The sequence below is a fragment of the Notechis scutatus genome, chromosome 1, assembly GCF_049901735.1.
Source record: "Notechis scutatus isolate UNSWTSFEM ecotype Mainland chromosome 1, rNotScu1.2, whole genome shotgun sequence".
Classification (NCBI taxonomy): Eukaryota; Metazoa; Chordata; class Lepidosauria; order Squamata; family Elapidae; genus Notechis; species Notechis scutatus.
The window spans coordinates 180,076,149-180,103,677 of record NC_142009.1 but is presented as its reverse complement, the minus strand read 5'-3'; the positions used below and the strand labels follow the sequence as shown (position 1 = coordinate 180,103,677).

The 27,529-nt window shown below is 37.4% G+C and overlaps 1 protein-coding gene across 4 annotated transcripts; it reads right to left on the bottom strand.

The window, feature by feature from the left end:
• Positions 1-1,347: 1,347 nt before the first annotated feature.
• Positions 1,348-27,497, bottom strand: WDR75 (WD repeat domain 75). Of its 4 annotated transcripts, none has more exons than XM_087949577.1 (21): positions 27,325-27,497; positions 26,380-26,509; positions 25,338-25,403; positions 23,419-23,512; positions 22,448-22,572; positions 21,166-21,236; positions 19,638-19,754; positions 17,651-17,739; positions 16,074-16,232; positions 15,097-15,156; positions 14,887-15,002; positions 13,344-13,519; positions 11,948-12,111; positions 10,268-10,451; positions 7,979-8,073; positions 6,513-6,608; positions 5,383-5,552; positions 4,378-4,437; positions 3,257-3,397; positions 3,075-3,160; positions 1,348-1,641 (listed from the first exon to the last, which is right to left on the bottom strand). In XM_087949577.1, the coding sequence occupies exons 1-21, from the start codon at positions 27,408-27,410 to the stop codon at positions 1,434-1,436; spliced, it is 2,493 nt and encodes an 830-aa protein (XP_087805703.1). In that variant the 5' UTR covers positions 27,411-27,497; the 3' UTR covers positions 1,348-1,433. The 4 variants fall into 4 exon arrangements, with proteins under 4 accessions (XP_087805703.1, XP_087805704.1, XP_087805705.1 ...); XM_087949578.1 differs by having other exon boundaries at positions 10,268-10,448; positions 27,325-27,461; XM_087949579.1 differs by having other exon boundaries at positions 26,380-26,489; positions 27,325-27,455.
• Between the last annotated feature and the right edge of the window lie 32 nt (positions 27,498-27,529).

Genomic DNA, 27,529 nt, shown 5'->3' with positions numbered 1-27,529 from the left:
TACTATTATTAGTGTCAATCAGGGCATGTGGAGAAAAAAATTCTAGCTTTTTGGATTGTAGAAACGTTCTCATCTACAGTATGATTAAAAATGATATAAATAAGCAATAGTGAATCAATTATATTACAGGTACTCCTCAAGTTAAAATCACAACTGGGACCAGAAGTTCTGTCCTAAGCAATGTGCTCATTAACTGAATCACACACCATTTTTTGCCAGTTAATTGAATCATATGGTCATTAAGCAAATCTGGCTGCCACTTTACTTGTTAGAATTCCCCCCCCCCCAAAAAAAAGATCAGAAACAGCAATTATGTGACCGTGGGACTCTGCAATCATTGTAAATACATGCCAGTTGCCAAGCACTCAAATTTTATGTTTGTGGGGATGCTGCAACAGTCGTAAGTATGAAGACTGGTTGTAACTTTGAGCAAACATCAAGGATTGGGCATAAGTTAAAAATATTTTTTATAAGAAACCTTCCCATAAGAAAATGATTAGGGAAAAAATGAGTTTGAAGCTTTAACACTAGAGGGAACTAGAAATGATTTTCCTGTTTCTCTTCGCTTTTTAGCTTTATAACTGTAAACTTTAATACAAATTATTAAAAATAGTTTTGTTGATTTATGCAGATTAAGAAACATTCTTGGGCAATCATTTTTGTTTCTAAAGCAGTTTACCGCAGGAGTATTCAGGGGAAAACCATTCTGAACCAACTTTGTGTTTACAGTATCAAATTCATAGAGCCTCGCCCTCCCGACACACACACACAAACACAATGCTTGAACCAATTTTCTTTTCTGATCAACACACACACACACACACACACATAAAATATGCTTGAACCAATTGTCTTTTCTGATCAACCGTTTTGCACAGGCTGCTATTTTTCAGTATCCTAAATGACCTATTTTACTTAATTAGCTATTTCATTTCTACTGTCTGCATTTCACAAAAGTGGATTTGTTTTGAACGTCTTAGACTCTGCCCCAGGCATTTCTAAACATTTTAGGAATGCAGATTAGTAAATACTTCTTTCAGCTCAGAAAGTCTGCTGCTTTTCTTCCCAAGCAAAGATCCCTTAGCTTCCATGTTACACCATTATTTAAAAAAAAAAAAAAAAACACAAGCAGGTAAATTCTTCCTGTGTCTAAAATAAGATGCATTTACATAAACATTTTGTAATGCCCTTGAATCTTGGCCAGAAGTAACACATAAAAGGAAAGACTTCTTCTAAAAGAAGCCCTGTTTTTACCACAAAGCACTTTTTTCACACAAGCATGCTCAAGCCTATGAAGGATGATATCCAAGAATTCCCTGAAGACGTACTTTATATCAATGGCAAAAGTAACAAAGAAAGCTAACTTCATTTGGAACTTTATTAAATTACTGGAAGAAATATGTAAAAAAAAGAAAGTCCGCAATGTCACATGTTCAGAGTCCCGAGGCCCAGCTGTAGTCCAATTTCCTTAATTTACGAAGTTCTCTTTCCTGAAGTTTTGATAATTTAGATGCACCCTCCCCAAAGCACTCTGTTGTCTGTGAAGCCTCTGGGCGAATTTCAATATCTTCAGATTCCTCTTCGGATTCCTTCTCTTCACTGTCACTTAACATTTCAACTTCCTCAGCAATTTCATTAGTGCTGTTTTTTTATTTAAAAAAAAAAGGAATTATGTAAAGCGTCTATTTGTCTCAAACACACATTATTTGTTTACAAAGATCCTAAATAATGCTGATATACAAAAACTCAACAAGTTTTCTCACTCAACAATTCCACTGCCCAATAGTCTTCCTTTCTTCTTAAATGTTTTCCTGAAAATAAATTTTGGTATGAAAAGGAATACAGATTCCTTAAATGCATATTTTCTGATTCTTACTTTCTATACAACAGGCACTGATGGCATTTGTACCAAGCTACATCAGGGAAAGCCAGGCATTCTCCTTGAGGTGCCAGCATTGTGTGTATTTGCAATATATCCTGTGAGGAATAGTAAAGTAAAATCTTGGGGGGAAAGCGCTATTATTACGTTAATATGCATACTTGATAGTCAGATTCTCTGTGCTTTGGGAGATCAATAACATCATCTTGGGGGAGAGGGGTAGATATTTTGTCTCCTAGAAAGGCTGTATATGCATATATATTCATGCAGCAATTCAGTGGAGATTCCCTTATGGTATTTGTAGTCTGGTAAGAGTTGAAATCGAGAGAGTTGGACTGGCAATCTCCTGGGACTTGGGGCAAAATGACTGCAGAAAATCTGATCATTACCAGATTGATTTGATTATGATCAAACCTAGGGTATGGACCTTACACTCAGAAGAACCCAACTACTAAGTATGTCTAGCAAACCAGGACTACCTCTATTCCAAGAAATCCATGATGTCCTTTCATCAACCATCTTTAAATGAGATACTCAAATGATTGAATTGTCTCCTCCCTGAAAAAGCTCCAAAGAGTAAAGAACAACCTGGATGAAACTTCTAAGGATAGAGAGAACAGCCTTGAAGGCTTTATGGTCATTGGCAGAGATATCAGAGCAGGATTAAAATAAAATCAACATAACAATCATCAACATGTGATCAAAACTCAAAATGCAAGACTGTAAAAAAGGGAACACACTGATTGCCTGGTTGTGCATCATGTTTTTGGACCCCCTCCTCCTGCAGACAACTGTGGCAGAGGTGGGAAGGCTTTGGATCCTCAAATTTCTAGATACACCCCAAACACAAGAGAAGCATCCCTATCTTGAGTGGATATTTCATTTACTTTCCATCAGTCGGAACAGAAAGGGAAGTGACCAAAGTAGAAAAGAAAAAATGGCAAAGGACGGACATGCAGTGTTTCACATCCTGCACCTTGACAAATGGACTAATCCCAGCAGGGATTGTTGGCATTGATTGAGGGGTGACAGTAGTTGATTCATTTTTAGAACTCCTGACAAGGCACATGGGATGTCTTGTAAATTTCTGAACACAGCGTACATGCAGCCTATATGGGTATCTCATCTCAACCAAAACAGGACAATATATTTTAATATTTTATCTCTTAGGAACTCCCCCAGATTTCTTACTTACCTTGTTCTAGGCACCAGCAAAGAGTGAATAAAAAGAGGACATAAGAAAGAAGCTGAAGGTAATACATGTGCTGGAGTATGAAGCAGCTGGGGAGAAAAGACAGGCAGGTGAGATTAGAGCACTTTCTTAAGAAGTCATTGCAAATGTATACATTTTTTAGTATGGATTAGATCCATTCTTACTTCTTTAACAGCTGGTGATTCTTGACCTAACAGATTCTGCACAGGAGCCTTCCCAGTATCCATTCCCTCTTTCGTTTGCTGCCGATGCTTCCCCAGTAACAGGTAAAAAGGAGTCATGGAGATGCTCTCCTCAACTGCTAACTAAAAAGGAAATGGGGGTGGAGGGAACCAAACCTACATTAAGGCATATGCAAATAACTTTCAAGCACAGGCAGAGACATTTTCCAAAATTACTCCAAAACAAGAAAGCAGTAACTTATCTTTGGATTGCATGCTTGTTCAGCACTCAGGTGCAATATGATGATAGGCAGTCATTAAGTAGGTCAGCCTTTGTATCCTAGTGGAACTAGAATATCTATGATATGCCGCCAGCAGAATGAACTGCAGAAAGCATCCCTAAACTTTGGGAGGTACCAGATTAGGAAGGCAAGGTTGACCAGAAGATTGGTGCAATCCATGACTGGCTTACCACCTGCCCCATGACTTTTAAGAGCCCAAAAACTTCAAGAAAGGTACTGTAAGTCCTTGAGATGAAGGCCAATTGTCATTTGGAATTGCTTTATCTTAACACCCTGACTGTACATTATAATGTATGTTTATACTATTTAAGATATGATTTTTAATTTGGAAAAACTAAATATAGTACCCATCTTGACCATTCCTTGAACGCAGTATTTTCTTCCAGGCAACCTTCACTCTTTCAAATAAAATAAAACTGATCTGCAGATACTGTTTCTTACTTAAGCATTCAAAACTTAATTGGCAATCCGCACTATTCATCTTTATTGGCATCTACCATATGTAACAGTAGATGGGTGCCTCAACCTTTCCAATAACAAATGCAGGGTGACTACACGTTTGCCATCTTAAAGATAGATTCAATACTATCCTGGTGTGAAAGACAGGTATCTGTGATGAGACAGGAAAAATTAAGAACAACGTGAAAGGAGGCACTATTGTAGATGAAGCTGGGGAAGTTTTTGACACAATCTTTTGGATTCAGAGACACCCACTGAAGTAGGCCTCATCTTAAGACGGCATTAAGACTCTGAAATATAACTAAGCATTCAAAATGGATTTTCATTTCTTTCATAAAGTCATTTAGCTACAAAAAATAATACCTGTCTACTGGAAGGTGTAAGTCTCTCTTCTGGGGTCTTTGTGCTAAACGTCATTAATTCCTACACAATCAGAAGGGGAAAGAAAGCAAGATTACAAATAGGAAACGTATTCTTATAACTACATCGAGCTTTTAAAATGGCATATCATTCAAAATATCAGTTCAGAAGCATATGAATATAGAACTAGGTGAATTTAAAATGAGATGTGCCTGTTAACCAAAACATGGGGGATAATGATTTTTTTTTCCCTTTCAAAGGTTATTATAGGAAATTCCTTTTCTTTCTAATAGTAACCAAATGACACATTTTTAGTGCTGTTGGAAAGAATACATTGCCAAAAAACCAAGTGCAGCATTTATATAAAGCAATATTGGGATTTAGACAGGCCAAATTTCATGTCAGCATAGTATTGCTGACTGGAATTAGATTGGAGGAAAATAACCAATATCTTGACACCATAAAAGATATGCAAAATGCAGGTTGCTCAGAGAAGCCCATAAATGTCAAAACATTTGACAGAGTAAAACTTCTATAGCTGACTCAATATAGTTTATCTAAGCTGCAATCCTAAATGGAGTAAGAGCCTCTGAACAAATAGGACCTGTTTCTAAACAAGCGTGCAGAATGTGTCATTAGTGCTTGGAGTGCACTAGTGTGTGTATGCAATTTCTACAGCTGTCCATCTCAGTCAATAACTCCGGGGGGAGGTGGGGGGAGGGAGGCGGTTACAATTCAAAAAATATATTACAATTATAAATATTAAAAACATTTTTTAAAAAATAAAAAACACATCTATATTAAATATACATAGGAATAGTCAGGAAACACAGAGTCTTTAAGTTATTTTTTTTTCTTGTTTCTATCTCTCACTACCACTAGGACAATATTGTAATGACAGCCTATTGGAAAGACTGGGCAAAAATTAATATGACAGCCTCTTTTCAGGTCTGTTAGTCACCCCTAACGATTTCCCCTCTAAGTCATTTTAATAAAGTCGGCACTTACGTGTGTTTCAGTCAGAAAATAAAACTGCGATTGGCTAAGCCACTGATATTTTTCGGAGGCAATATATTCAGGCACATCTCTTGGAACAAAGACAGCCCACTGGACTTTCCCTTTGCAGACATTTCTTTGGATACACAAGGGCCGTGGTTCGCTGGGCCTGAACACAAACACTAAAGCAGAGAAGAAGTATCTTTAGCCTTTGAAAAAAAAAGCCCCGTCCGTTTTTCTGACTCGGAGTTGAAGAGAAGCCAAAACGATCCCAAGCATGAAGTCCCAGCCTTGATATTGCTAATAGATCTTTTATAAGGCCAACTTAATGATTAACTTGGCAGTCAAGAGCCAAGCTGCATCATTGTAGTTTTAATGGTGTGAGAAAACCACACCCAGATGACAGCTCTTTGATGAGAAATAAACTAGCTGAGCCTTCCCCAACTAGTTCCGTTAATAGATTGGGACTAACAATTCCTTGACTTTTCAGCTTATCGTGCTGGTTCAAAATCCAAATCAAGGTAGAGTTGGCTATTGTTCAGGAAAAGAAAAGGTAAAAAAGATTCAGATTTTTAAATATGGCCTTCATCCCAGCTCACAGCTTCTTAACAATGGGATTCAGACACAGTACTCTGTACTTTTTCTGTTATTTCCTCAGCCAAAATGGCTTGTTCATGAAGTGACACAGAATGGTATCAAGATTACTAGGTTCTCTTTAAAAACATCTTTTTTTTCCTCTGTAGTAAAAATCTGAAAACCAGAAGTTGCTTTAACAGTAAGAGATTAAATAATTACTAACAGATAGATACCCCGAAAGGAAAATAACTCCCTCTATATGTAAGAAACTTACTTTATATACAGTGAGTAATTTGGTTTTGATCCTAAGATAAAATTCCTTTACCCATATGTACCTTTACTCATATTCAAGAGGACTCGGCTCTCTGCAGGATCAAAGCAAAGGAAAAGCAAAGGAAGTTTGAAAAAGTAATTAATTTCCCACAAGTTTTTTTTTGGTAGGATCGAAGTTTCCAGGTTCAGCCTACTTAAAGTGGCATTAAATCTAAAATATTTTTCTAGGCATGATAACACCACAACTTGGATCAACTATTCTCCACAAAGTAGAAAGGCCTCTTTATTCTCACCATCTGAATATTCTGAGTGCTGAGAAATTGCAGCAATGTTCTCAGACAGATGATCAGGCTGAAGAATGTTGACATGTAACTGGGCACTCCATTCCACTGAAAAGAAAAATAATCAGGTCAGTAAAAGAACCACAGACGCATTTTTCTAGAAAGGTCACAACTTGCAAGAGGGGCAGATTCAATTCAAATGCAACTTTCAAAATATTTTGAGTAGGGTCTGCACAAGGAATGAGAGTAAGAGGGTATTCCACAATGATGACTGGCCTAAGGTTACTCAACAGGTTCTCAAAAGGAACCTGAAATCTATCAATCACATTTTGGCGACCATCAGCTCTAAAGATTCTGTTTAGTTCATCTGGAAAGAAGAGACCATACATGTTCCCAAAGTGGCACGGGATAAGTATAGATTCACATTTTGAAATCACGAACTCTTGGAACTCAACTAATCATATAATTTACTATTACTCTTCTTCGAGTTAATAAGAAAATATATTAAAATGTGCTCCAGTAGACAATTAGTTTTCTCTAAATCTATAGGACAAAGGTAGATTACACTTTGGCCAAAAGTAAAAACAAACCAGGAAGCATAATGATCATATAATGATCACCATTTAGTTCCCTCTAACACCATACTTTTCTCCTCAGGTAGACAGGAGAAACCTGCTCAATTTTTCAGAGCCAGGCAATGGGATGATTTCTATTGAGGCACCCAAGTTATGCAACTCTGCTGGTCCTCTTCTTGTTTCGTTATTAGAATATTTTGTCTTGTGGCTTTTTGATCTTCATTAGTTGCCTGGATTTCTGTAAATCTTTTATTTATTCCTAAATAGGTCTTTCTTCCCACCTCCCCTGCAACTTCTCAAAACTCTCCTGGAAGAACTTCCAATTCTCTGAATTTATAGGAGAACAATGAAAGAGGACAGGCAGTTATCCCTCTCCCAGCTCCACTGCAAGCTATCCGCATGTAAGTGTCACTGAGTTTCCCTCATGTAGGACTAGCAAAATAACTCTAAGAGGATTACTAGCAGCATCCTAATTATGGAATAAGTTTGCTGGTGCCAAATTACTCATTTCAATTTCTAGTTAATGTAAAAAAAATCCATCTAATTTTGTATAGCGATCTAATAATTAGATTTCATTCCATTTTTTTAACAGCTAGGTTTTAAGCTGAACAAAAATTCTGTCCATTTGTCAAAAATACACACATTAACTCAGTATCTTTTGGCAACTGTACCACAATTAATAATAGCAGGCAGCTGGTAGTTAGCAAGAGTAATCCAGTGCATATGCTAGTGGATTAACCTGCCATTTATTGTTAAACATTTACTAAAAGGGTTTTCTTTACTGAGATGAAATAAAAACTGAAAAATTTTGTTTGCAATAACCGATTTTTTCAACTATGGTGTTCCTGCAGCATAAAATACCAAGGAGAAAAGAAGATACAAAAAGTAAAAGTAAAGACTTACATGAACAATTCAGCAAGTTCCAGCAGCACAAAAAGCCACTGCTGGTGGTGCCAAGGAGATATTTGGAACAAATAAGCCTCCCAAAGCACAGGCTCCTAAAGGAAGAAAGGAAAGGTCAGAATAGTTGCTCAACTCCAAATCGTGCCAGCAGTAACATTTACTGCTCTGTTCGTCAGCATCCAGGATTGAAAACTGGTGGAAAAAGAGCTGATCATTCCCTGTTCAGTGAGGTATTTTATAATATGCCCCCTCTACATTAACAAAGGTCTATGTCAGAAACTCATTTCTCAAATTTGGTTATAAGACTTCTGTGGTGACCAACAATATACTTCAAAGTGATATACTGTATACCAATGGTGGCTAACCTTTTTGGGCTCCTGGGCCAAAAAATGTGTGTGCGCTCACGTGCTCGGACCCAGAAGGCAATGCGCCCCCGCCACCCTCTGCGCATGTACGCGTAATCGCTCCCCCTACCGCCCCCTTATCTGCACTGAGCCTCACAGCTGATTTTCGGCCTCCCAGAGGCTTGAAAAAAGCCTCTGCAGGCTTTGCAGACCGAATAATAGGCCCGTTTCGTCACTTCCAGGAATAATAGGCCCGTTTTGTCACTTCCGCATGTGAAGTGAGCTAAGTTTACCTGCGGCTCGCATGCCGGCACAAATGGCTCTGCGTGTCACCTGGGGCACGCGTGCCATAGGTTCGCCATCATGGCTGTATACTCAACAGCAACCTATGGTAAACAAGGTCATCTAAAAAGTTCCTGAAAATGGAAGGACGTCACTGATGTTCAGGCCAGCTGGATGTTCAGGAGTTAAGATTAGCCAAAGCCTTCCAATTTCTCCACTGAGCAACTTTAGTCTTTTTACCTACATCTCCTAGCATATGTGCAGAGCTAGGAACAAATTCCATTTTACAACCGTACAATTCAAACCTCCTACAGCAATCAGGCAAATGTTTACACAATGAGGGTCAAGGAAGTTATTTGAAAAAGAGCACCTTCCGAGCAAATGGTTCTGTTGAAACCATTTCAGATAACTCTGCAAGTGCTGACAGGCAGGAGGTCACGATCAATTTTAGAAGTTTGCTGAAACCATCTTGCTGACGGGACAGTAAATTAGGAGGAACTAGCTTTTATTAGCAGCAAAAATGTGAGAAACTGAAGCAGACTTGAGGGCTCAGATGCACTGAGAACTATAGTTGTTAATTTACCTATTTAAGAATATTGTATCACAAGCACTCATGCTTTAAAAGGGTGGTCTATTTACTGCAGTCACGATCCTTAGTATAGTGAACTAGCTTGATACCCGTGCTTCGCTACGAAACTATATGGTCAGGCTTAGTTTTTGGGGAGGAAAATAAGGGAAAAAAATCTGCCTCAGCCTACCATCACCCATCGGTATTCATCTGGCTAGCATCCTGTCAGTGTGTGAGAGAGTTAAGGGCTTTTTGGAAACTGAAACAGTATTTGCTGTGTGGGCAAGAAGGAAACAGCAAGGAGCCTGGGTGTGGCTTAGCTCAACTGTTCTGTACTAAAGCTGCTTGGCGCTGTGAAACTAAAACTGAAACTCCTCTGCTTATGTTTTACATTTGGAACAGATTTCTTTTGAGAAGGGGGAATAAAACTCCTTAGCATCAGAGTGTGTTAATAATAATGATATATGAAATACTAATGCTCTGATGGTCATTTCAAAAAATCCTTTCTTAGTGAGCATCTAGAAGCCAAGAGGAACATACGTGCCAAATTTCAAGTTTGTAGGCTTTACGGTTCTGGAGATTTTGTGATGATGTGAGTGGTATTACACTTTTTATATATATATAGATTGTCAATTTAATCATTCATATTAATCAGGCTCCCTTACTGGCTGCAGGAAATTCAGAAATGAATACAAGGGAGGACCAATGACCTTGCTTGCTATTGCAATGCACATTTTAGTTTCACAGAAGAGCAATTTTACATTCCTTTAGCTCAACTTTTTCCCATTATCTCTCTTCCCTCATTTCATTCTTAACCAAAGAATTTGATCTTTTTTTTAAAAGGTCCTGGTCTAAGCTAAAATTATACATACTGGATATGCTACTCCAAGCACAGAAAACAAGTTAACTTTTGTCTCTATTGTCAGATCCTGTTCTTAAAATTAATTAGAGGTGGTTGTAAACTGAGAAGAACATTTCAGACTCACTTTTGTAAATGGCAACATTACACTTTTCAAATGGAGCTTTTAAAAAGTGATTTAAATACAACATAAGCAAAACAATAAGACCCAGAAGAACAAGCATACAAGTACGTACATTATAGTTCCTGGAGGATGGCAGAAAGTGCATTTTAAATCCCATGTTTCAGAATCCCACACGGTGATTGTTTTGTCAAAGCTAACAGCAAGTAAAGAGCCATCTTCACAGAAGCAGCAATTTGTAGCTTGATAATTATGATAACTTCCTACAAAATCACAGGTCCAAGTTATGCTTTCATCTGCTAGGGAAGAGGCACACAGATTTAGGAAAAGAATATAAATGTTAGCTGTATGGCATGAAAAAAAAAATCACGTGAGTATTTTAATTTTTACTAATTTGGTCGAGTTTGCTTGTGCATTCACTTGCTCCTTTCCTTGCAAGAAAACTCCCAATTCTTTTCAATGGGGCAGTATCAAACTAATGTGTAACCAAGGAGGCTCCATTTTCTTTTTCCACTGTAAGAGAAAGAGAGCTTAGTCATCTTGGTAGTCCAGCGGAGCAATTCCACACAAACCGCATACTACTCTCTCTTTTTCTGAAGCAGGAAAAGCCACACAATGCTGGGAAGATTTCTGTCCACTTGAACAGAACCAAGAGACCGCTGCATGGGAGTAATACTTGCCATGGCAAGCAAAAAAGTTTAAAAAAAACCCAAACCTATATGAGTTAAGGTTTTTTTTTCCTACACAAAATGGAATCCTGCTAAAAGCACAGCCATATTTAAGTTACATATTTTTGCTGGCACGGTGTTCAAGTGAAGTCCTAGGTTACCATCCACAACTGTGTAGGTTTGCCTGATCCAAACATAAATCCACAGACCTCACTTTTTAATAACCTATTTACAATCACTAATTTGTGCCTACAGCTGCAGTTTTTCTTGGAATCCATCTCCTTTCAGACCATGTGGAAGAGAGAATTTAGTGTCGTGAAAAGTACATTACATTTAATACAACATCAAGAAATGAACACACAAACAAAAAAACCCGAAACACAACACTTAAAATAGCAAGATAGAAACTTCTCCAAATAGGTGCCCCCACTGCCATTTTAAGTGCCCAGGTTATGAAAAGAAATAACTTTCAAGTATAAGCAACACTTTTTCCCATAACACTAGGATATCTTACACATGGAAAAGTGTACAAGCTTAAAATTGAGGGGGGAGAGGGGAATCTTACATCTCCACAAAAATGGCCTTGCAAAGATCACCAAGCTTTCATGACTGAACGTAAAGAGGTAAGAAAATGCTAAAGTTACAGAGAACCTCAGGTTCAGTAGGAACTCCTATCCTAGTTGCCACCAACTAGGCACAAGCCAGAGAAACTCAACCACAACTACACTAAAGCCTTTTTCTCTTGCAGTATGTATGATTTTATTCCAGTTGCCACGTTCACAAATGATCAAATTCCACTGTACACAGAAGTGCTAAGTAACATAGCGATGTCTCTCTATGTAGAGATAATTTCTACATGTTAAAAAAATATTCTAGAAGGAAATAGAAAAATTTAAGCCATGCTGCTTATCTGAGTTTTAGAAATTCCATAAAGATCATTTCTTCTTCAGCCTTCAGCACATACAATTGCCTTTTACCGATTTGGAGAACCAAGCAGGAAATTGTCACCTGCACTGTAATCAATCCTCTGTTGTTCCTCAAATTCCCCACTTTCATTAAAAAGCCCAAACCGAACATGTTTATTCATGTTGCAAATGAATGAAAGCTACTCTCCCCATTTTACTTACTTTCACTGTCTTTATCCACCAGTAGCATCCAGACCTTGAAGTGCCCATCCCTGCTAGTTGTTACCAGAGTTGGGCTTACATTTTCAGAATTTTCTGTGCCACGGAAACACATTGCTGTTATGCAGTCCTCATGTGGTGCATTTATTCGTGTGTTTAGAGTAAAGCTAACATCAAAAAGAAAAAGAAAATTATATTAAAGCATTCCCATGAAGTAAATGGGCTTCAAGGCATGTAATATTATGCTAGGTTGATATATTAAACATTTAATTCTAAGCAATGATCACATCAGCACGGATAGCATAATTATTGGATATTATAATTTCCAATTGATGGTACTGTATTTTTATCCTCAAATAAATTTTTATCCTCAGATAAAAGTGGTACATTCTGTAGTACTGTACACTGACAGAAATAGTCAGTATAAGAAACAGATTTGGTCATAAGCCATCAAGATATAAAATGAAGTACTCAGTAACTGCCTTTGAGTTGAGCTTGACTCCTGATGAATTACATGTAAATATCCATAAAATTTGGGGAATATGGCACAGACCTGCTTTACCGTTACCTTATTTTGAAGTGTTGTTTCAACCTTCTCATCTACATTAAACAGATTTGATAGAAGAGTGTATCTTTCCTGCACAGTAACACTCTTCTATCAAAACCATATAAACATTAGAAAGAGGATACAGCAATGTAAGGCATCACTCTACTTACTGAAACTGACAGGAGTTCCTTACAGATATCAACAGAATTATCCAACTATCAGAAATCATCTGTTGTATTATGTTAACTAAATAAATGGAATGGGAATGAGAAACAAGGTAGGTTACCACTAGTTCCATAAATGTCATCATTTGGTTTCCTAAATTCTGATAATTAGAATGATCAACTTAGTGCAAATTATATCCATTTATACTTGGACAAAAATAAAAGCCAGAATATAAAAGTAGCTGAAACATCTGCCTGACAAATTATTAATGGTGTATACCAGCTTTCTCCAGACTGAGGCCAGTGTAGGTAAGTTGGACTTCAGTTCTTTGGCTAGGAATGCAGAGGGTGGAAATGTAAGATTAATTGGAGGTTCAAGCACACCTACGCAAATCACAGATTTCTTTCTGCAAAACTAACTCTCCCTGAAAAAACAGTGTTACTGCCCACTTGCAATATGTCATGAAGTCACTGCTCTGCTTCCCTGTGGCTCAAAATAACACAATAAAAAATGCCAATCATGAAAAAATGGCCTGTCTCTGAGATACTTGAAGTCTCGGCATTCATTCTCCATGTCTAGTAGCAAAATCTATGCTTCAAAATGATCTCAGGGCATGTTACTGCTCTGCAACGTAGAAACTATAGGAATATGATTGCCTTTGTCCAGCATAAATTCAAACATGTTTACCTTTGTGTCTGTTCATTATAGGCCCAGAGTTTCAGCTGCATCTGAAGCTCGCAGCCACTTCCTTGCAGTTGTTCCACGGTAGCCATCCAGTTGCCTTTGGAATCAAACACAGCTTTCACTAACTCAATCTGGTCCAGACCTGACTGATGAATATACTCCTGCTGCACAACATCCAGCTGTGTATTTCAATGAGAGAGAGGGGAGGGAAGAGGGAGAGAGGGAGAGAGGGGGAGAGGGAGAGAGGGAGAGAGAGAGAGAGAGAGAGAGAGAGAGAGAGAGAGAGAGAGAGAGAGAGAGAGTTGTTTAAGTCCAGGTATCTTTGGAGGCAAGTCAAAAACAAATCAGAACAAAGACTTTGCAGGTGGCACACTATCAATCTTCTCTAAACTAAGCAATACAGGTAGTTCTTGACTTACAACAGTTTGTTTTGTAACAGTTCAAAGTTACAACAGCATTGAAAAAAATGACTTATGACTGATTTTCGCACTTACGACTGCTGCAGCATCCCCATGGTCATCTGATTAAAATGCTTAGTAACTGACACATATCCATGAGGGTTGCAGTGTCCTGGGATCATGTGATCACTTTCTGCAACCTTCTGATAAGCAAAGTCAATGGGGAAGCCAGATTCACTTAACAACCATGTTACTAACTTAAGAACTGCAGTGATGCACTTAACAACTGCTGCAAGAAACGTCGTAAAATGGGACAAATTTCACTTAGCAACAGAAATTCTGGGCTCAATTGTAGTCGAAAATTGAGTACACCTGTACAAGGAAGGAGGCACCCTAAAATTAGTATTGTATTACTTGCATTTCCTGTTATCAGGACACAGTCCCTCATCACCCTCTTTCAGTGGCTTCCATTCAAAACTTTTGCACAACTCCATGCACAATTCAACCATCAACATTCTCCGTATCACCATATTTCTTTGATTCTGTTTTGAAACTCAGACACTCTATTCTCTTTAAGCCCACTGTCCATTTATCCTAATGGCATCAACGACTTCTACTTATACATGGCAGAGTGTACTTTTTGCTCCTATAACACACCGCCTTTTCCAATGTCAGCAAAACCTATCCTGAAGTTCACCTTCTTCCTTTTCACCCTGCTTATCACCACCTCCACTCCCAATCCACGTCATTGCACAACTCCTGGCTATCCCATACACAGAGACAACTCCCTTAATTTTTGACACAAAAAAACCCTTCCCTCAGCACCAAGCAATTGTTCACCCTGCCTTGTTGAATATCTTGAGGAGGGCATTTCAAAGGTATATATTTAACAACTTGTCTGGTAAGTAACTAGAACAATCCATTAGCAACCTTGAAGCTTCTTCCTTTTTACTATCTCCTTGACTAAGAGAAAACTACTGCTAAGTTCTAGTTCCCTACTATTAGTTTACTTTATAAAATACATTTTTCCAGCCTGTTATGAGATCAATACTTCTCTGCTGGTAGAATTGAACACACAAGCTCTTTTGTAAGCTAGTAACTTGCCTGGATTTACAAGGTTTTATCACATATTCTCTAGTTTAACTTACATTGTACAATAGTTTGTCATTTTGCAGTGAATAGAACTGCAGGTGTCCAGGTTTGCCATTTAGAACTAAAGCTTTCGTTCTTGGATCAACTATCAAGCCAGTCTTGACATCGCTGCCTGAAATAAAGGGTTTGAAACAGAATGGCATTTCTTCTTAAAACACAAACACAATTTCAACACCAACCCCACCCCCAAACCTTACCCTACGTACCTTTGATTAATCCTTGGATTACTGCAGAAACTTTCAAGTTGCTATGTATGATTACTATCTCTGTGTGTATTAAAGGAAGTTAATAAACATAAGAAACAAGTCTCACAAAAGGTAAAGAAAAGTTATCATCTGCAATTGGACAATTCAGAATAGCTACTAGGTCATAAGATATTTCTATTAGGAAAAAGATCTTGCTTTTGAGGGCTGTTTAAATCTTGGGAGCATTTCTTTAACTAGACTTGGAACAATTTGGTTGAAGCAGCAACCAACAAGACTGTTCAGCCGCTTTGATAGAGGCTACGAAGGGATTACTAGGACAGAAGGTCTTTGAAGATAACCAGATGCCTGGTGACCTCAAAAGTAGTCCACTGTAATGCAAAGTTATTCTTGAAGGCTGTTCAAAATTAAAATTATTTTTGAATATGGCAGCAGGATCATATTCTACAGTTAGTCACTGTAAGTAGCTAACTCCCTCCTGTGCAACACTGATGGGGTATATGTAGCTACCGAATCTTGATAAGATTTTTAACTTCTAGCTTGTCTAATCAGTGCAATAAGATATAGAAGCTGGACTCCAAAATATCCCAAGGCCCCATAACAGCTCCCCATTCTAGAGTTGCAGCAGCCATAATTCTGGGATCAGGTCATGGGGGGAGGGGAGGGAAGTGTCTGCTGTAACTTTGAAGAGTCTCTAAGCAACCAGTTGAGGACTGAGCTGTGGGGGTGTAGTGGTTACAATGCAGTACTGCAAGCTAACTCACTGTTCACTCCATGAGTTTGATTCTGACTGGCTCACGGTTGACTCATCCTTCCATCCTTCTGAGGTGGGTAAAATGAGGGCCCAGATTGTTGGGGGCAATAGGCTGACTCTGTAAACCGCTTATAAAGGGCTGTAAAGTCTTAAGTGCTATTGCTATTATAACAAATTTCATATGTTAAACTAAAACCAATTATAAATCTTCCTGATTTGGTCTTACTGTTATCGGAATGTGAAGTACAAAGAAGAGTTCCATCAGGCGAGACAGAGATATGCTGTATCGTGGCTCCTAAACGAGGCAAGAATTCCTTTTTAGCATCTGACCCATCTCGCCACTGAACCAGCACCGATTCAATCCCACCACTCAGGAGGCTAGTGCCTGTTGTTCCAAACAAAAGAAATAAATGAGTCAGAGGGCAGATGAATCAATTAACAGCCAGTAAGAGAATAACTTACAATACGAATAACAAGTAAGAAGCCAAGAACAACTGAGCAACAGTTCTCAATTTTTTTTCAATTTACTCAAGTGATTTAAATTATTTTACATTTATGCCATAGTTAATAATAAAGCCAATTCTGGCTTTGGCTGAGCAGCCTGTACAAGTATTTGGATCCTACGAGGATTTAATAACTTGTCATACTAAGTGGAATTAAAAAGGGCTAAGACCACAATCTTACTGAGGAATGAACTCAGTTAACTGATTCCCTCCAAACTGTGCAGCACTGTATATGATAAATGTTCTGCTGGAAAGGTATATAATCATTATATATTTTTATCTCTCTGTATATAATAGGTCTCACAAACTGAAATTCAACTTCTGTAATGCTACAGTTAACGTTCACTTTAACAAGGGCTTAAGGTTTTTCTTTTAACATAAGAAACAGGATTTTCCAAGCAAAACCTTACACTTTGCTTACGTTAGCAGAAAAATATGTTCTGCTGCCACACAGCAAAATTCCTCCTGTTTCCTGTTCAAATAAGAAGCCAAGAATAAAATAAACACCGCAGGGGCCACCTCAAGTGCTTGGCGAGGTCCAGAATTTTCCAACAGAGAGAGCTGATTTTCCCCCAGCTACTTAGGGAATGGCTCAACTTCCCTGTTTACATACACTGATATAAAACAGGCGCGGCCATTTTATTACCTTGCCATTAATCAACCTGTAACCATGATTTTAAAAATGTTTTTGCTGTTGAAGGCATTTCTAAACCCTCATCTTTGATAGATTTACAGGTAGTCCTCAGCTTACCACATTTGAGTACCACATTTCTGTTGCTAAGTGAGGCATTTGTTAAGTGAGTTTTGCCCCATTTTATGATCTTTCTTGCCACAGTGACGGCAAGTGAATCTCTGCGGTTGTTAGCTAGTAACATGATTGTTAAGTGAATCTGGTTTCCCCATTTGCTCGTCAGAACGTTGCAAAAAGTGATCACATGACCTCAGGATCACATTGCGGCCGTCATAAATATGAGTCACTTGCTAAGTGTCTGAATTTTGATCACGTGACCATTGGAAATGCCATTGTTGTTAGTGTGAAAAATGGTCGTAAGTCACTTTTCTCAACATCAATGGAAATTTGAATGGTCATGAAGTGAACGGTTAAAAGTCAAGGACTACCTGTATTTAGTATATCCAATTGTTTTTCTTGTAGAAATATTTGATGTTTTTGTACCACATTTTCAGCAGTCTGCATATTTACAGATCATTAAAATGTGCATGCTTAAAAGATTAGTAGCATATAGACTACTTCAAAATATTCCCTCTCAAAACTGGACTTTCAAAACTCAGGCAATTTTACCTTCTACAGAGAAAGCAAGATCGATAACTTCATTGTGATGCCAGTGCATTGTGGAAAACGTATATTCTCGCTTATGATTAAAATTTCTCCTACAGGAATAAAAAACAAACACTGAGTTGCAATCAACTTCTCAAGAGTTTAAAAGGAGCTAATATACTCCTTTGGTCAAGTGTTAAACCAACCTTCCCCAATCCAATAGTGTGAATTTCTCTCTCTAGCCAGGCAGTATGGCCAATACAGAGAACTGAGGACACTGAGGTCTGCACATCCAGAGACACTTTAGCTGAAGGCATCAGTGCTAAATATTTTTTATTCTTGAGCTTGCAAAATAAGAATATTTACTTCTTTTACATTATACCTAAACCCTAACCAAGAAAATATAGTTGAAAACACATGTCTGCTTTCACATGCGCATCACTTGCTTGGATGTAAACTACTGCAAAGGAATAATTAATAAGCAATCTTCAAGCCCAAAGCATTTACATTTCATTGAGAGAAATGAAAGAAGAGGGCAATTGCTCCATAATTGTACAGAAGGCAATTGCTCCAGGATGGGTCAGATTTGGAATTTTGAGAGCATGCTTCTATCACATACAAAATAGTTGTCATGAGAGACATGGCTATTCACAAAGTAGCTGTTAGAGTGAATGTGTTATAAAAAGCCATTTGCCAAAGACAACAAGCCTCCATCTATAAGTTTTTTACTATCTCATCCCAAGGACCTTTGTGGGTTCAAAGGCACTGTTGCAAATAAATATGCTAGAACATGGTGTCTTGCAGCAAGCATACAAGCCTTCTATTTCATTCTCAATTAGTGTTTCAAATCAAGTGTGGAGCCCAACGTACAATGAAATGTGTATCTTTTTCAATGTTGTCAAAAGCTATTTGACTTTTTTTTCTTTACACATAGAAAACATCCGATTAAGAACCAAAAACCTCCTACTGTCGTTCACTGATTTATCAAGTTTATATAGCTTTGCATACATTTTTTGTAATTAGTCCCAAGAATGATCTGAAGGCAAATACCATCACTCAAGAAAAAGTAGTTTTACCTACAATATCCCTGCAAATCTGAATTCTTTGCCAAAAGACTGTCCTCTAATTGCATTCGCCATTGAAAAAAATATTTCTCTTTATGTTCTGAATGCAGCCCAGCATGCCATATTATTAATCCATATTCCCCTGAAGGATAATCATGACCTCTGATTAAAATTTAGGAATTTTAATACATTTAAGCTACCAGCAGAGGAAAAATATCTACAACAAAAGTCTTCCAAGAATGAGCACTATGCTGGTTATTATCAAGGCTCATTATCTTAAGGTTTTATTTCTCTGTACAACCCAGTCAGTGATATTTCAAGCTAGGCATGACAGTATTAATTTTATTTTTCAACTTGTGATCTATAATGGATTGAATCCCCCTCCAATCTCTATTTAGAGTCAGACTTTTCTTAATTTACAATAAATCAGTGCCATCTTGCAATCTTCATCGAACATATTTTCATCTGGAATTCTTCCATTCATCTGAAAACAGCTTTTTATCAAGCGTCTAGTCCAGGCATGTCCAACCTGTAGACTACATATAGCCCTGGACAACTAGTAACACAGCCCCACAAGATCATAAAGGTTTGTTATGTATATTCATTAACTATATCTGGTTTATATGCAGTTCAACACTATTCCTCTTCATTCAATCAAACCCAGGCAAGTCAAAAAGCTGGGCAGCCATGATCTAGAACAGGGGTGTCCAACCTTGGCAACTTTAAGACTTGTGGACTTCAACTCCCAGAGTTCCTCAGCCAGCTGGCTGAGGAACTCTGGGAGTTGAAGTCCACAAGTCTTAAAGTTGCCAAGGTTGGACACCCCTGTTCTAGACAGTACAATTTTGCCATAGATTGGATATGTTAATACTCTGCCCTTACGTTTTTCAGGAAATATGTGCTTAGAAACAGCTGCCAAAACCAAGAATAACAAATGCTTGCCTCACCAAAGACGAATTTTGCCATCTTTGTGTCCACTTGCTATGCAGTCTTCCTTTGGGTGACAGGCTATACAGGTGAAATGGCTGGTTGAAGCATTCCTAAGATTTTTACCTATAGAGAAGCTTCAAAAACAGGAGTTACAGCTTGGTTAGTGCGGCTGTTAAGAAAAATTATCCAAGAGATTAACAAAATTAAAATTCTAATTGCAAGTGTCACCTCCTCACAAGAATGCAGCACATGTAACAACACAGAGATAGAAGACTGCAGTACCATCTACATGGGATTACCCTTTGAAGGCTACTCAGAAACTGAAACTAATTCAGAATATTGCTACAGTCTCTGTATCTATTTTGGCATCCATTTCATTTGCTCTCAACCTAATTGTTCGATAATTTTATGTCTAAAAAGTTTGGGAAGTGGGAATGGATTCTATAGAGACGAGCATAGATCTTTTTGATTAATTCCTCCCTTAATCTATTTTCCTTTCTCTTTCACTGCAGTCACTGGATAGGAATCAAGCCCAGTAATTGAATGAGTTGGGGATTCTGGAACCTTTTAGGGCTGTTTGAAAGATACTTGATCTTTCCACGTCTTTCTCTTCTAATAAAGAATTCTTGGAAGCCGAAATAGAAAATGTTTAATTGATATCCACAGAAAATCTTTTAAAATCTGGGTCAACCACAATAGTGGTAAGCATTTGATGAGTTTTTCAAACAACAAATTGCAAGTTGTTATTTAAAGCAAGTCATAACAATAACTCGCAGCAAATTGCCTCTAGGCAAGATGGGCAGCATAAATAAACGAGCTTGCATTTTAAAAAAGGATGCATTTTGGATCCCCAAATTTTATTTTTATTTAAAAGTTTTATATAGACACCCATCTTATGAATCACAATCCTGGGCAGCTCATAAGAAATAGTAAAACAGTAAAAAAGAAGTCATTAAAATCCAACAAAGAATCTCCCAATGCCCCCAAATAGAACACTTCCTGACACATAGAGAGAGAAAAAAATAGACTTCCCTGGGTTCCATCCTATTGCATAGTAAGGCTGTGGTAATAGCCACCTCTTCCTAGGTTTTCACAAGGCCAGCAGGATAGTGGCCTGCCAAATCTTAAGGGGGAAGAGTCCAAAAGGACTGTGTCAAGAAGGCACACCTCCTAGGTCTCACTGGGGAGAAACATTCAAAGGAAAGTATCTGGACCATGCTCACCCTACCCAACCAGCTGGAACACGCAGACATCCTCACAGAGAGTATCCTGCCCCCTTGTCATTCATGCCTTTAAAAACGAAGTCAGAAACTTCAAAAAAGCACTTTGGTTTATAAATAGTTTTTATTTGAAGCAGCCAAACATTTTTACAGAAAATCTAATCAATTAACTGGTTAAAAGAGAATTTTTATATTGTTTTTAAAATATCAAATAAACTGATTCATCCCTCGACATCCGAACTAGTAAAAGAGGAAGTAAAGAAGAACTGATTGATATGTTGCCTTGGCTATCACACAATAGCCAACTTATGCTTTTAATCCTCACCTGTAACTCTTCTTCTTCTTGAAGAAACAAACAACAAGATGAAGCTTCCAAACTGATACTACATATTCACCCTGTCATAATGAAAATATAGTTGGAAATTTCAACTTAAGTAATTTACTGAATATACCACTTTAAATTGTGAACCAAGCCTTTAATATACAGATGTGTACATAAATTATAATAAGCCAAAATCAAGGAAAAATATAACTTGGTGCAATATATGAATCTGGATTTACTTTCTGTCAAGATCTTAAATCTTTAAATCAAGATTTCTGTCAAGATCAAAACATTTGTTTGATTACAAAAATAATTAGAACAGTTGACATGTGACAACAAATAAGGTCTACAAGAGAAGCTATTAATTTAAAGCAAACCCCGAAAAAGTGACTTCATGCATTGGTAGCCAATCTGGTGCCTTGTAAGTATTTTGGGCCTGCTTCCATCAGCCTCAGTCATTATGACACATGACAATGGATTGTAGAAGTTGTAGAACAAGACATCTGGAAATCATTAGGCTGCCCATTCCATTGTTAAAAACACCAAGAAGTTACATGTTTGATAATGTGGCCCAGCTGTCACTGAAATGAACAGTTTCCACATCACAAACTGGACGGAGAGCCGGGCTTTAGTCAAGAAGAAATACTGTAAAAAGTTTGCCATGAAGGAACTTTGGGAAGGAGGAGAGGAAACAGCATGTATGCTGATTGAGAAATATACAACTTTGTTAACTCCCTGAACAGGCCATCTAGTTTTTGATAACCCATATCATCGACGATCGCCCAAATTTTTGCTTTTCTCCTGCAGCAGACTAATCAGAGAGATGAAAAGAAGAATCTGGAGCCTGATTAGCCCAAACATCTCTCTGTATAATATGTATGTTATGCCCTGCTAGACAGTAGGCTCAGAAATCCATTCATTTTCTGTCTACTTGGAGGACTGTATTTATTTAAAACTAAAAGAGATTGTTACAGAGTTCATCTTAGGTTTATTTTTGATGGAACTGGTTTACCTTCCAAGGAACAAAAGGGAGGGAGGGAACAAAAGCTTGAAAACACTAGTCACTTGCCTATACAGTATCTGACCGAAAAGTTGTGATTTTTAAAAATTATTTTTAATTTTTGACCATTTAATCATCGAAAAAGGCAGCACAGATTTTGGGAGAATGGGATGACTGATGGTGTCCTCCCATAAGTGGCAACAGAGTCACTTGCCAAGTCACTAACCCATCCCCACAGGATCAGCCATTTTTGCTCCACCTTAAGAGTAACAAAAGTATACATACATCTCTTCCAAACGCAGTGCATTTGGGCGACTGGCTTACACCATCTAAAACCATTTCTAGGTCATTGGCTTCCACTTCTTGATCAGGTGTTTTTGGAAGCTTCACTGTCATGAGCTGAAACTCATCTGGTGAAATAAATATTTCTTACTAATAAATTGGTACAATGGATACGAGCTGGCAGTAAGGTATGAATACAATCATGAGTTGCAGATTAAGGAACAACTATCAGATTCATATATCTTATTGAATCAAAATTAAACTACATTTTATGACTTAGTACAATGCATAAATCAGAACATTTTTTCCTATGGCTTGAATTACAGAACGCATTCACTGAACTCACAAGAGACATTTTTCCTAACCTGCCCTCCTTTCCCCATCCCCAAATTCTCTCTAGAGAGATAAAGAATTAGACTAAATCCAGAAAAATCTACTTTGGCTTCAGTTTTGGGATAAACTCATGATGCTCCTTCATTCACCCACAATGGGAATTTAGTCATCTTCAGCCTAACCATAAACACTTATCAACCAGTTCATAGACAGGTCTTCAAGTTCCAATAGTCATACCATTAAATTATTTTATTTCTCCTAGAAGAATGGCACTTTCATAGAATGGCACTTTCATAGGTCATTGTTTTACAAAACTTACATCACAATAAAAGTTAGCATTCAATGAACCACAACACTGCACATTGCTTTTGCAACTGGTTTAGAACAAATATGCATCTGAAAATCCTGTCAAATAGTTAACAATCCTGAGCTAGAAAAAGAATAACCTTAAAATAAAGTAAGTAATTCTGAGAATGTAAGAGAGCTTATAGATGCCTACTTTTGTTTTCCATAATGCAAGGCAGAGTATCACAAGTAGTGAATTTATTTTACCCCAGCCTTCCTTTCTTTAACAAAAATTTCAAAGAGGTTCACGAGAACATAAGATCTACAGAAGAAAAAGGACATGGGTTAAAACATACCTGATTTTTCATGCTCTGAAATGATGATAAATGCAGAATTCTCTGAACTTGCAAGAGTGTAAAATGCAAAGAGTTTAGACCCAACAACAAATGTCTGGAAGAAAAGAACAAAGCAAAACAAAATCTCTGTTAAATTTCAGCTAATCTCAAGGTGAAATCTGTCAAGAAATACAATTTGTCCTAATTTCCAAGCAGCTTCTGAAAGTACAATAAGAAAAATACTCCCTGCCCCATATTCGTAATATGTTTGTTCTTTTGGTTTGGTTTAGTTACTGGCACAGTTGCTCTTATGCCAGTACAACTGATTGTGTCCCCATTTATATTAAAATCTTTCTAAGATTGTTAAGCACAGTATTCATGCTGATTATTTCATTTCATTATTAAGCATTATTTACTTGACAAAAATCTGCAAAATTACAGGTAGTCCTCGGATAACAGCAGCAATTTGAGACTGGGATTCCTGTCACTAAGCAATGTAGTCGTAAATGTGATGACATGTGACCACCTTGCTTAGCGATTGCTGGCACTTCCTCTTGCTGTCATTAAGCAAATCACCATGGGTCAATAAATGAGGACATCATGTGGTCATCATTTACCACTTCCTACCAGCTTCCGTATTGACACTGCTAGTAGAAAATCAGCAAAGAAGTCCACAGAGGGTGATCACATAACCACTGCAACACTGCAGTACAGTAGTGCAAAACATTTACCTTCCAACTGCTTATGGAACTTTCGAGTAACAAATTTAGTTTTGAAGAAGATAACATATCATAGTGTCTGATAAAATATGGATGTGCAAAATGCAACATTTCTAGGGATAGAATTGTACGGTACTCCTGGAATATCCTGTTTTTTTCATGGCATGAATGGTCATGCTTAGGACATCACAAAATCACTGTATCTGTGTTCTGGGGACCAAATACCCAGTTCACAATCACATGAGCTTGGGGATATTGCAATCACCAGAACTTTGAGGATCAGTTGTAAGTACTATTCATTCATAGCTGTCACAAGTTCGAATAGTTGCTGAACAAGTGGTCATTTAGGGACGACCATGGTATCAGAAGAAACTGCAATTAGTCGATTATATACTGAAAAACCTCTGTTCACATCCTGGCCCTGGGCATAACAGTTATACTGCACATGCTACATATAGTAATCTAGAGAAAACCTATTTATTCCATTTATTCCACTGTCAAATCTGCAGGAATTCCTGCAGCAATTAAAAGAGTTATGGTAAAATATTTTTAAAAGCCCTAAAATATAGTAATCAACTTAATACTAACAAAACTTACTGTAAGAAAATAGTAATAATAACAAACCATACTGAGCAACCATAATACAATATACTTTTTTTCCTAGTCTTATAAGCCACTCCAATCACTGATTATTGAGAAACAAAACCTGGCATCTATACATCAGGTTAAAATAGTAATAAAATAAAAATACCTACTAATATGAACATATGTCCAAACTATAAATTTGACAACATTGACATTAAGCAATACTTAATTATTAAAAAAAATAATTTCACAACATCTCAAATCCTCAAAATCTCTTGAACAGCCAGATTTTTATGTCTTTGGAGATCATTAGGAGCCATTTGAATTTCTGGGTAAATTTTGTTCGATATTTTGAATTATGTCTTAGATTACATGAAGTGTAGGAAATGATTTAGTTTAGCCAACATATAGCTTGCATGATAATGGTAGATTATTATTACACCACCATACAAAAATCATACCCAATATCATCCCACTATACATAATGCCTGTTACTTAATTTAACTGCTGAAATCAAAAGACTATTTCTTGGTTCGTTAGGTACAAATCTGATTAATAATTTGTGGTTTCATATCTTTGTGAGCATAAATTATGAATGATATATAAAAGATTAAAGGAAAGCAAAACTGAACAAACCTTGATAAGAATTCCATCCATAAAATCCCAGAGTTTAATAGTGCCATCTAGAGACCATGAATAAAGCTGGTAACAGAGAAAAAAAGAAGTGATCTATAAATTTCAATTTTGATACATGTAGAAAAAATGTTCAGTACCTCTAGTGGCTCCCTTTATTTATGACATTATAGAATATGATATTTTAATGTATTTGGTAAAAGCATTCATTTAGCTACAAAATCATGTGTGCATATTTATTCCTGGTACCTGCCAAAACATAGGCTCACAAATAGCACAAACATAGATCGGTTTGTTTTTTTAATTATAATAAAAACTTTCCTGAAACCCAGTAATAATTAAACCCAACCAACATATAGAATTCAAAGAACCATTTTAAGTCCCACAGATTCATACTAACTTTAAGAGTTTTTATCCAACAAGAAGCACTAAGGGCACAACCTTATGTACTGGATCTTAGGTATCCTAAGAAAGAACTGCTGCATTACTCCATGGAGAAATCCCACTGAGTGGGGACAACAGATGCAAAAGGTACTTCTCAGCCTAACCAAGTCAATTTCCATATAAGGATAGAGATGAGAAGCAGCGTTTACTCCTGGGGCCCTCTCAATCCTAACTGCATGCCCAATAATCAGAGATAATGGAAATTGAGATCCAATAAGTCTAAAAAAACAAGTTTCCCTAGTTTGCTTTAAACTATGCAGACCTCAAATGACATTGAACTTTTAAATGTGTACAAGAAACTACGGTAGTAAGTTAATGCAGCTGGCTCAGAAGAGAAGTGTCAAACTCACAACATGCTACAATTGGACTGGTATAAGCCCAGCTATTTAATTGAGAGGTAAGCATAGCCTTCTAGATGAACAGTGAAAAGTAAAAACCATACAAAGCTTTCACAAGTTTAGAGTCATAGACAGCTAATCCTATTTTCAGCAAACTCCAATTTTCAATTATTAGCCCTTTAGTCCCTCTACCCTAATGATGTGTGAAATGAAGTGACATGCAAGAATTAAGTTTAAAATGCCTTAATCAAACTGATAACAACCTGTAAATGATTTTGGGGATTCAACTGTATTCCTGTCACTAGATTGCTGTGACCTTGTAGGATATGTAGACATTCTTCTGTAAGCGTACTGTAGACTTTAATGTAGTCACCTGAAGCACATAGAAGATACCTGTAAATGATTAAAAAAAAGTTAATGTAAAAGGCATCTATGTAATTCTAACAACATACTGTATAGAATTAGAAAACATGACTCCTCAGATCTTTAACATTAAAGTTAAAAGACTAAAATAAAAAGAAAGGTGCTCAAAATCCACTAAACTATGTGACCTATCAGCACTAAAACTCTGCATTGACCTGGATGTGTTGTTCAAGAGCAGAATATGGGATAAATGTCTTTTCAATAAATATGAAGCAATAATAAACCTATTAAGATTCATATACTTGTATCATTTTACATTTCACATCAAATAAAACAAAACATAGACCCACCACCAGAAATTTATAAGCCAAAATCCCAGAGAAGTGATGTCCAGAGTCTACAAGAAAACAAAAGAGATGTGCCTCTATTTTTACATGACTTACCCAAAAACTAGACTTTCTATTCATAAAGACTAAACATTACAGCAAGAATGGTAATAAGAGGGAAGCCAACTGCAGATCCTATGGCACTTTCTCCTTTCGAAGTGACATTACGGACTGCAAATTCATCCTAAAGTAAATTTTTGGAGTTCAAAAGCAGTTACCTAAAGATATTAACAGCCTAACCCAGAAAAGACATTACTACTACAATCAGGTGAATATTCCCGGCTTATATTTCTACATGATGTATCAGCGCAAGCATTTTATCTACAAGTGCATTGCATACGCGCAGGTACATGTCAATAAAATAAACGCCGTCCTTCTTGCAATTGCAGCTTTCCCACGCAATGGAAATTCGCCGCCCAAGAGAAAAGAAGAGCTCTTCAACTCGCCAATTCTACTAACTTCGAATCTGCAGAAAACACCGCGCGACAATCACTCAACCAGCTCCCGCCGCAGCGAACCACGCGGAGCTCCTCGCGCGCCACCATTTTTCCACGCGAGCCAACCTCCAACCTTCGTGCCCCTCCCCTCCGGGAAATCCAGGAAGAAACAGTCGCTACCTCTCTAGCCGAAGTATTTCCTGGAGCTCTATCGTACTGGGTCCTAA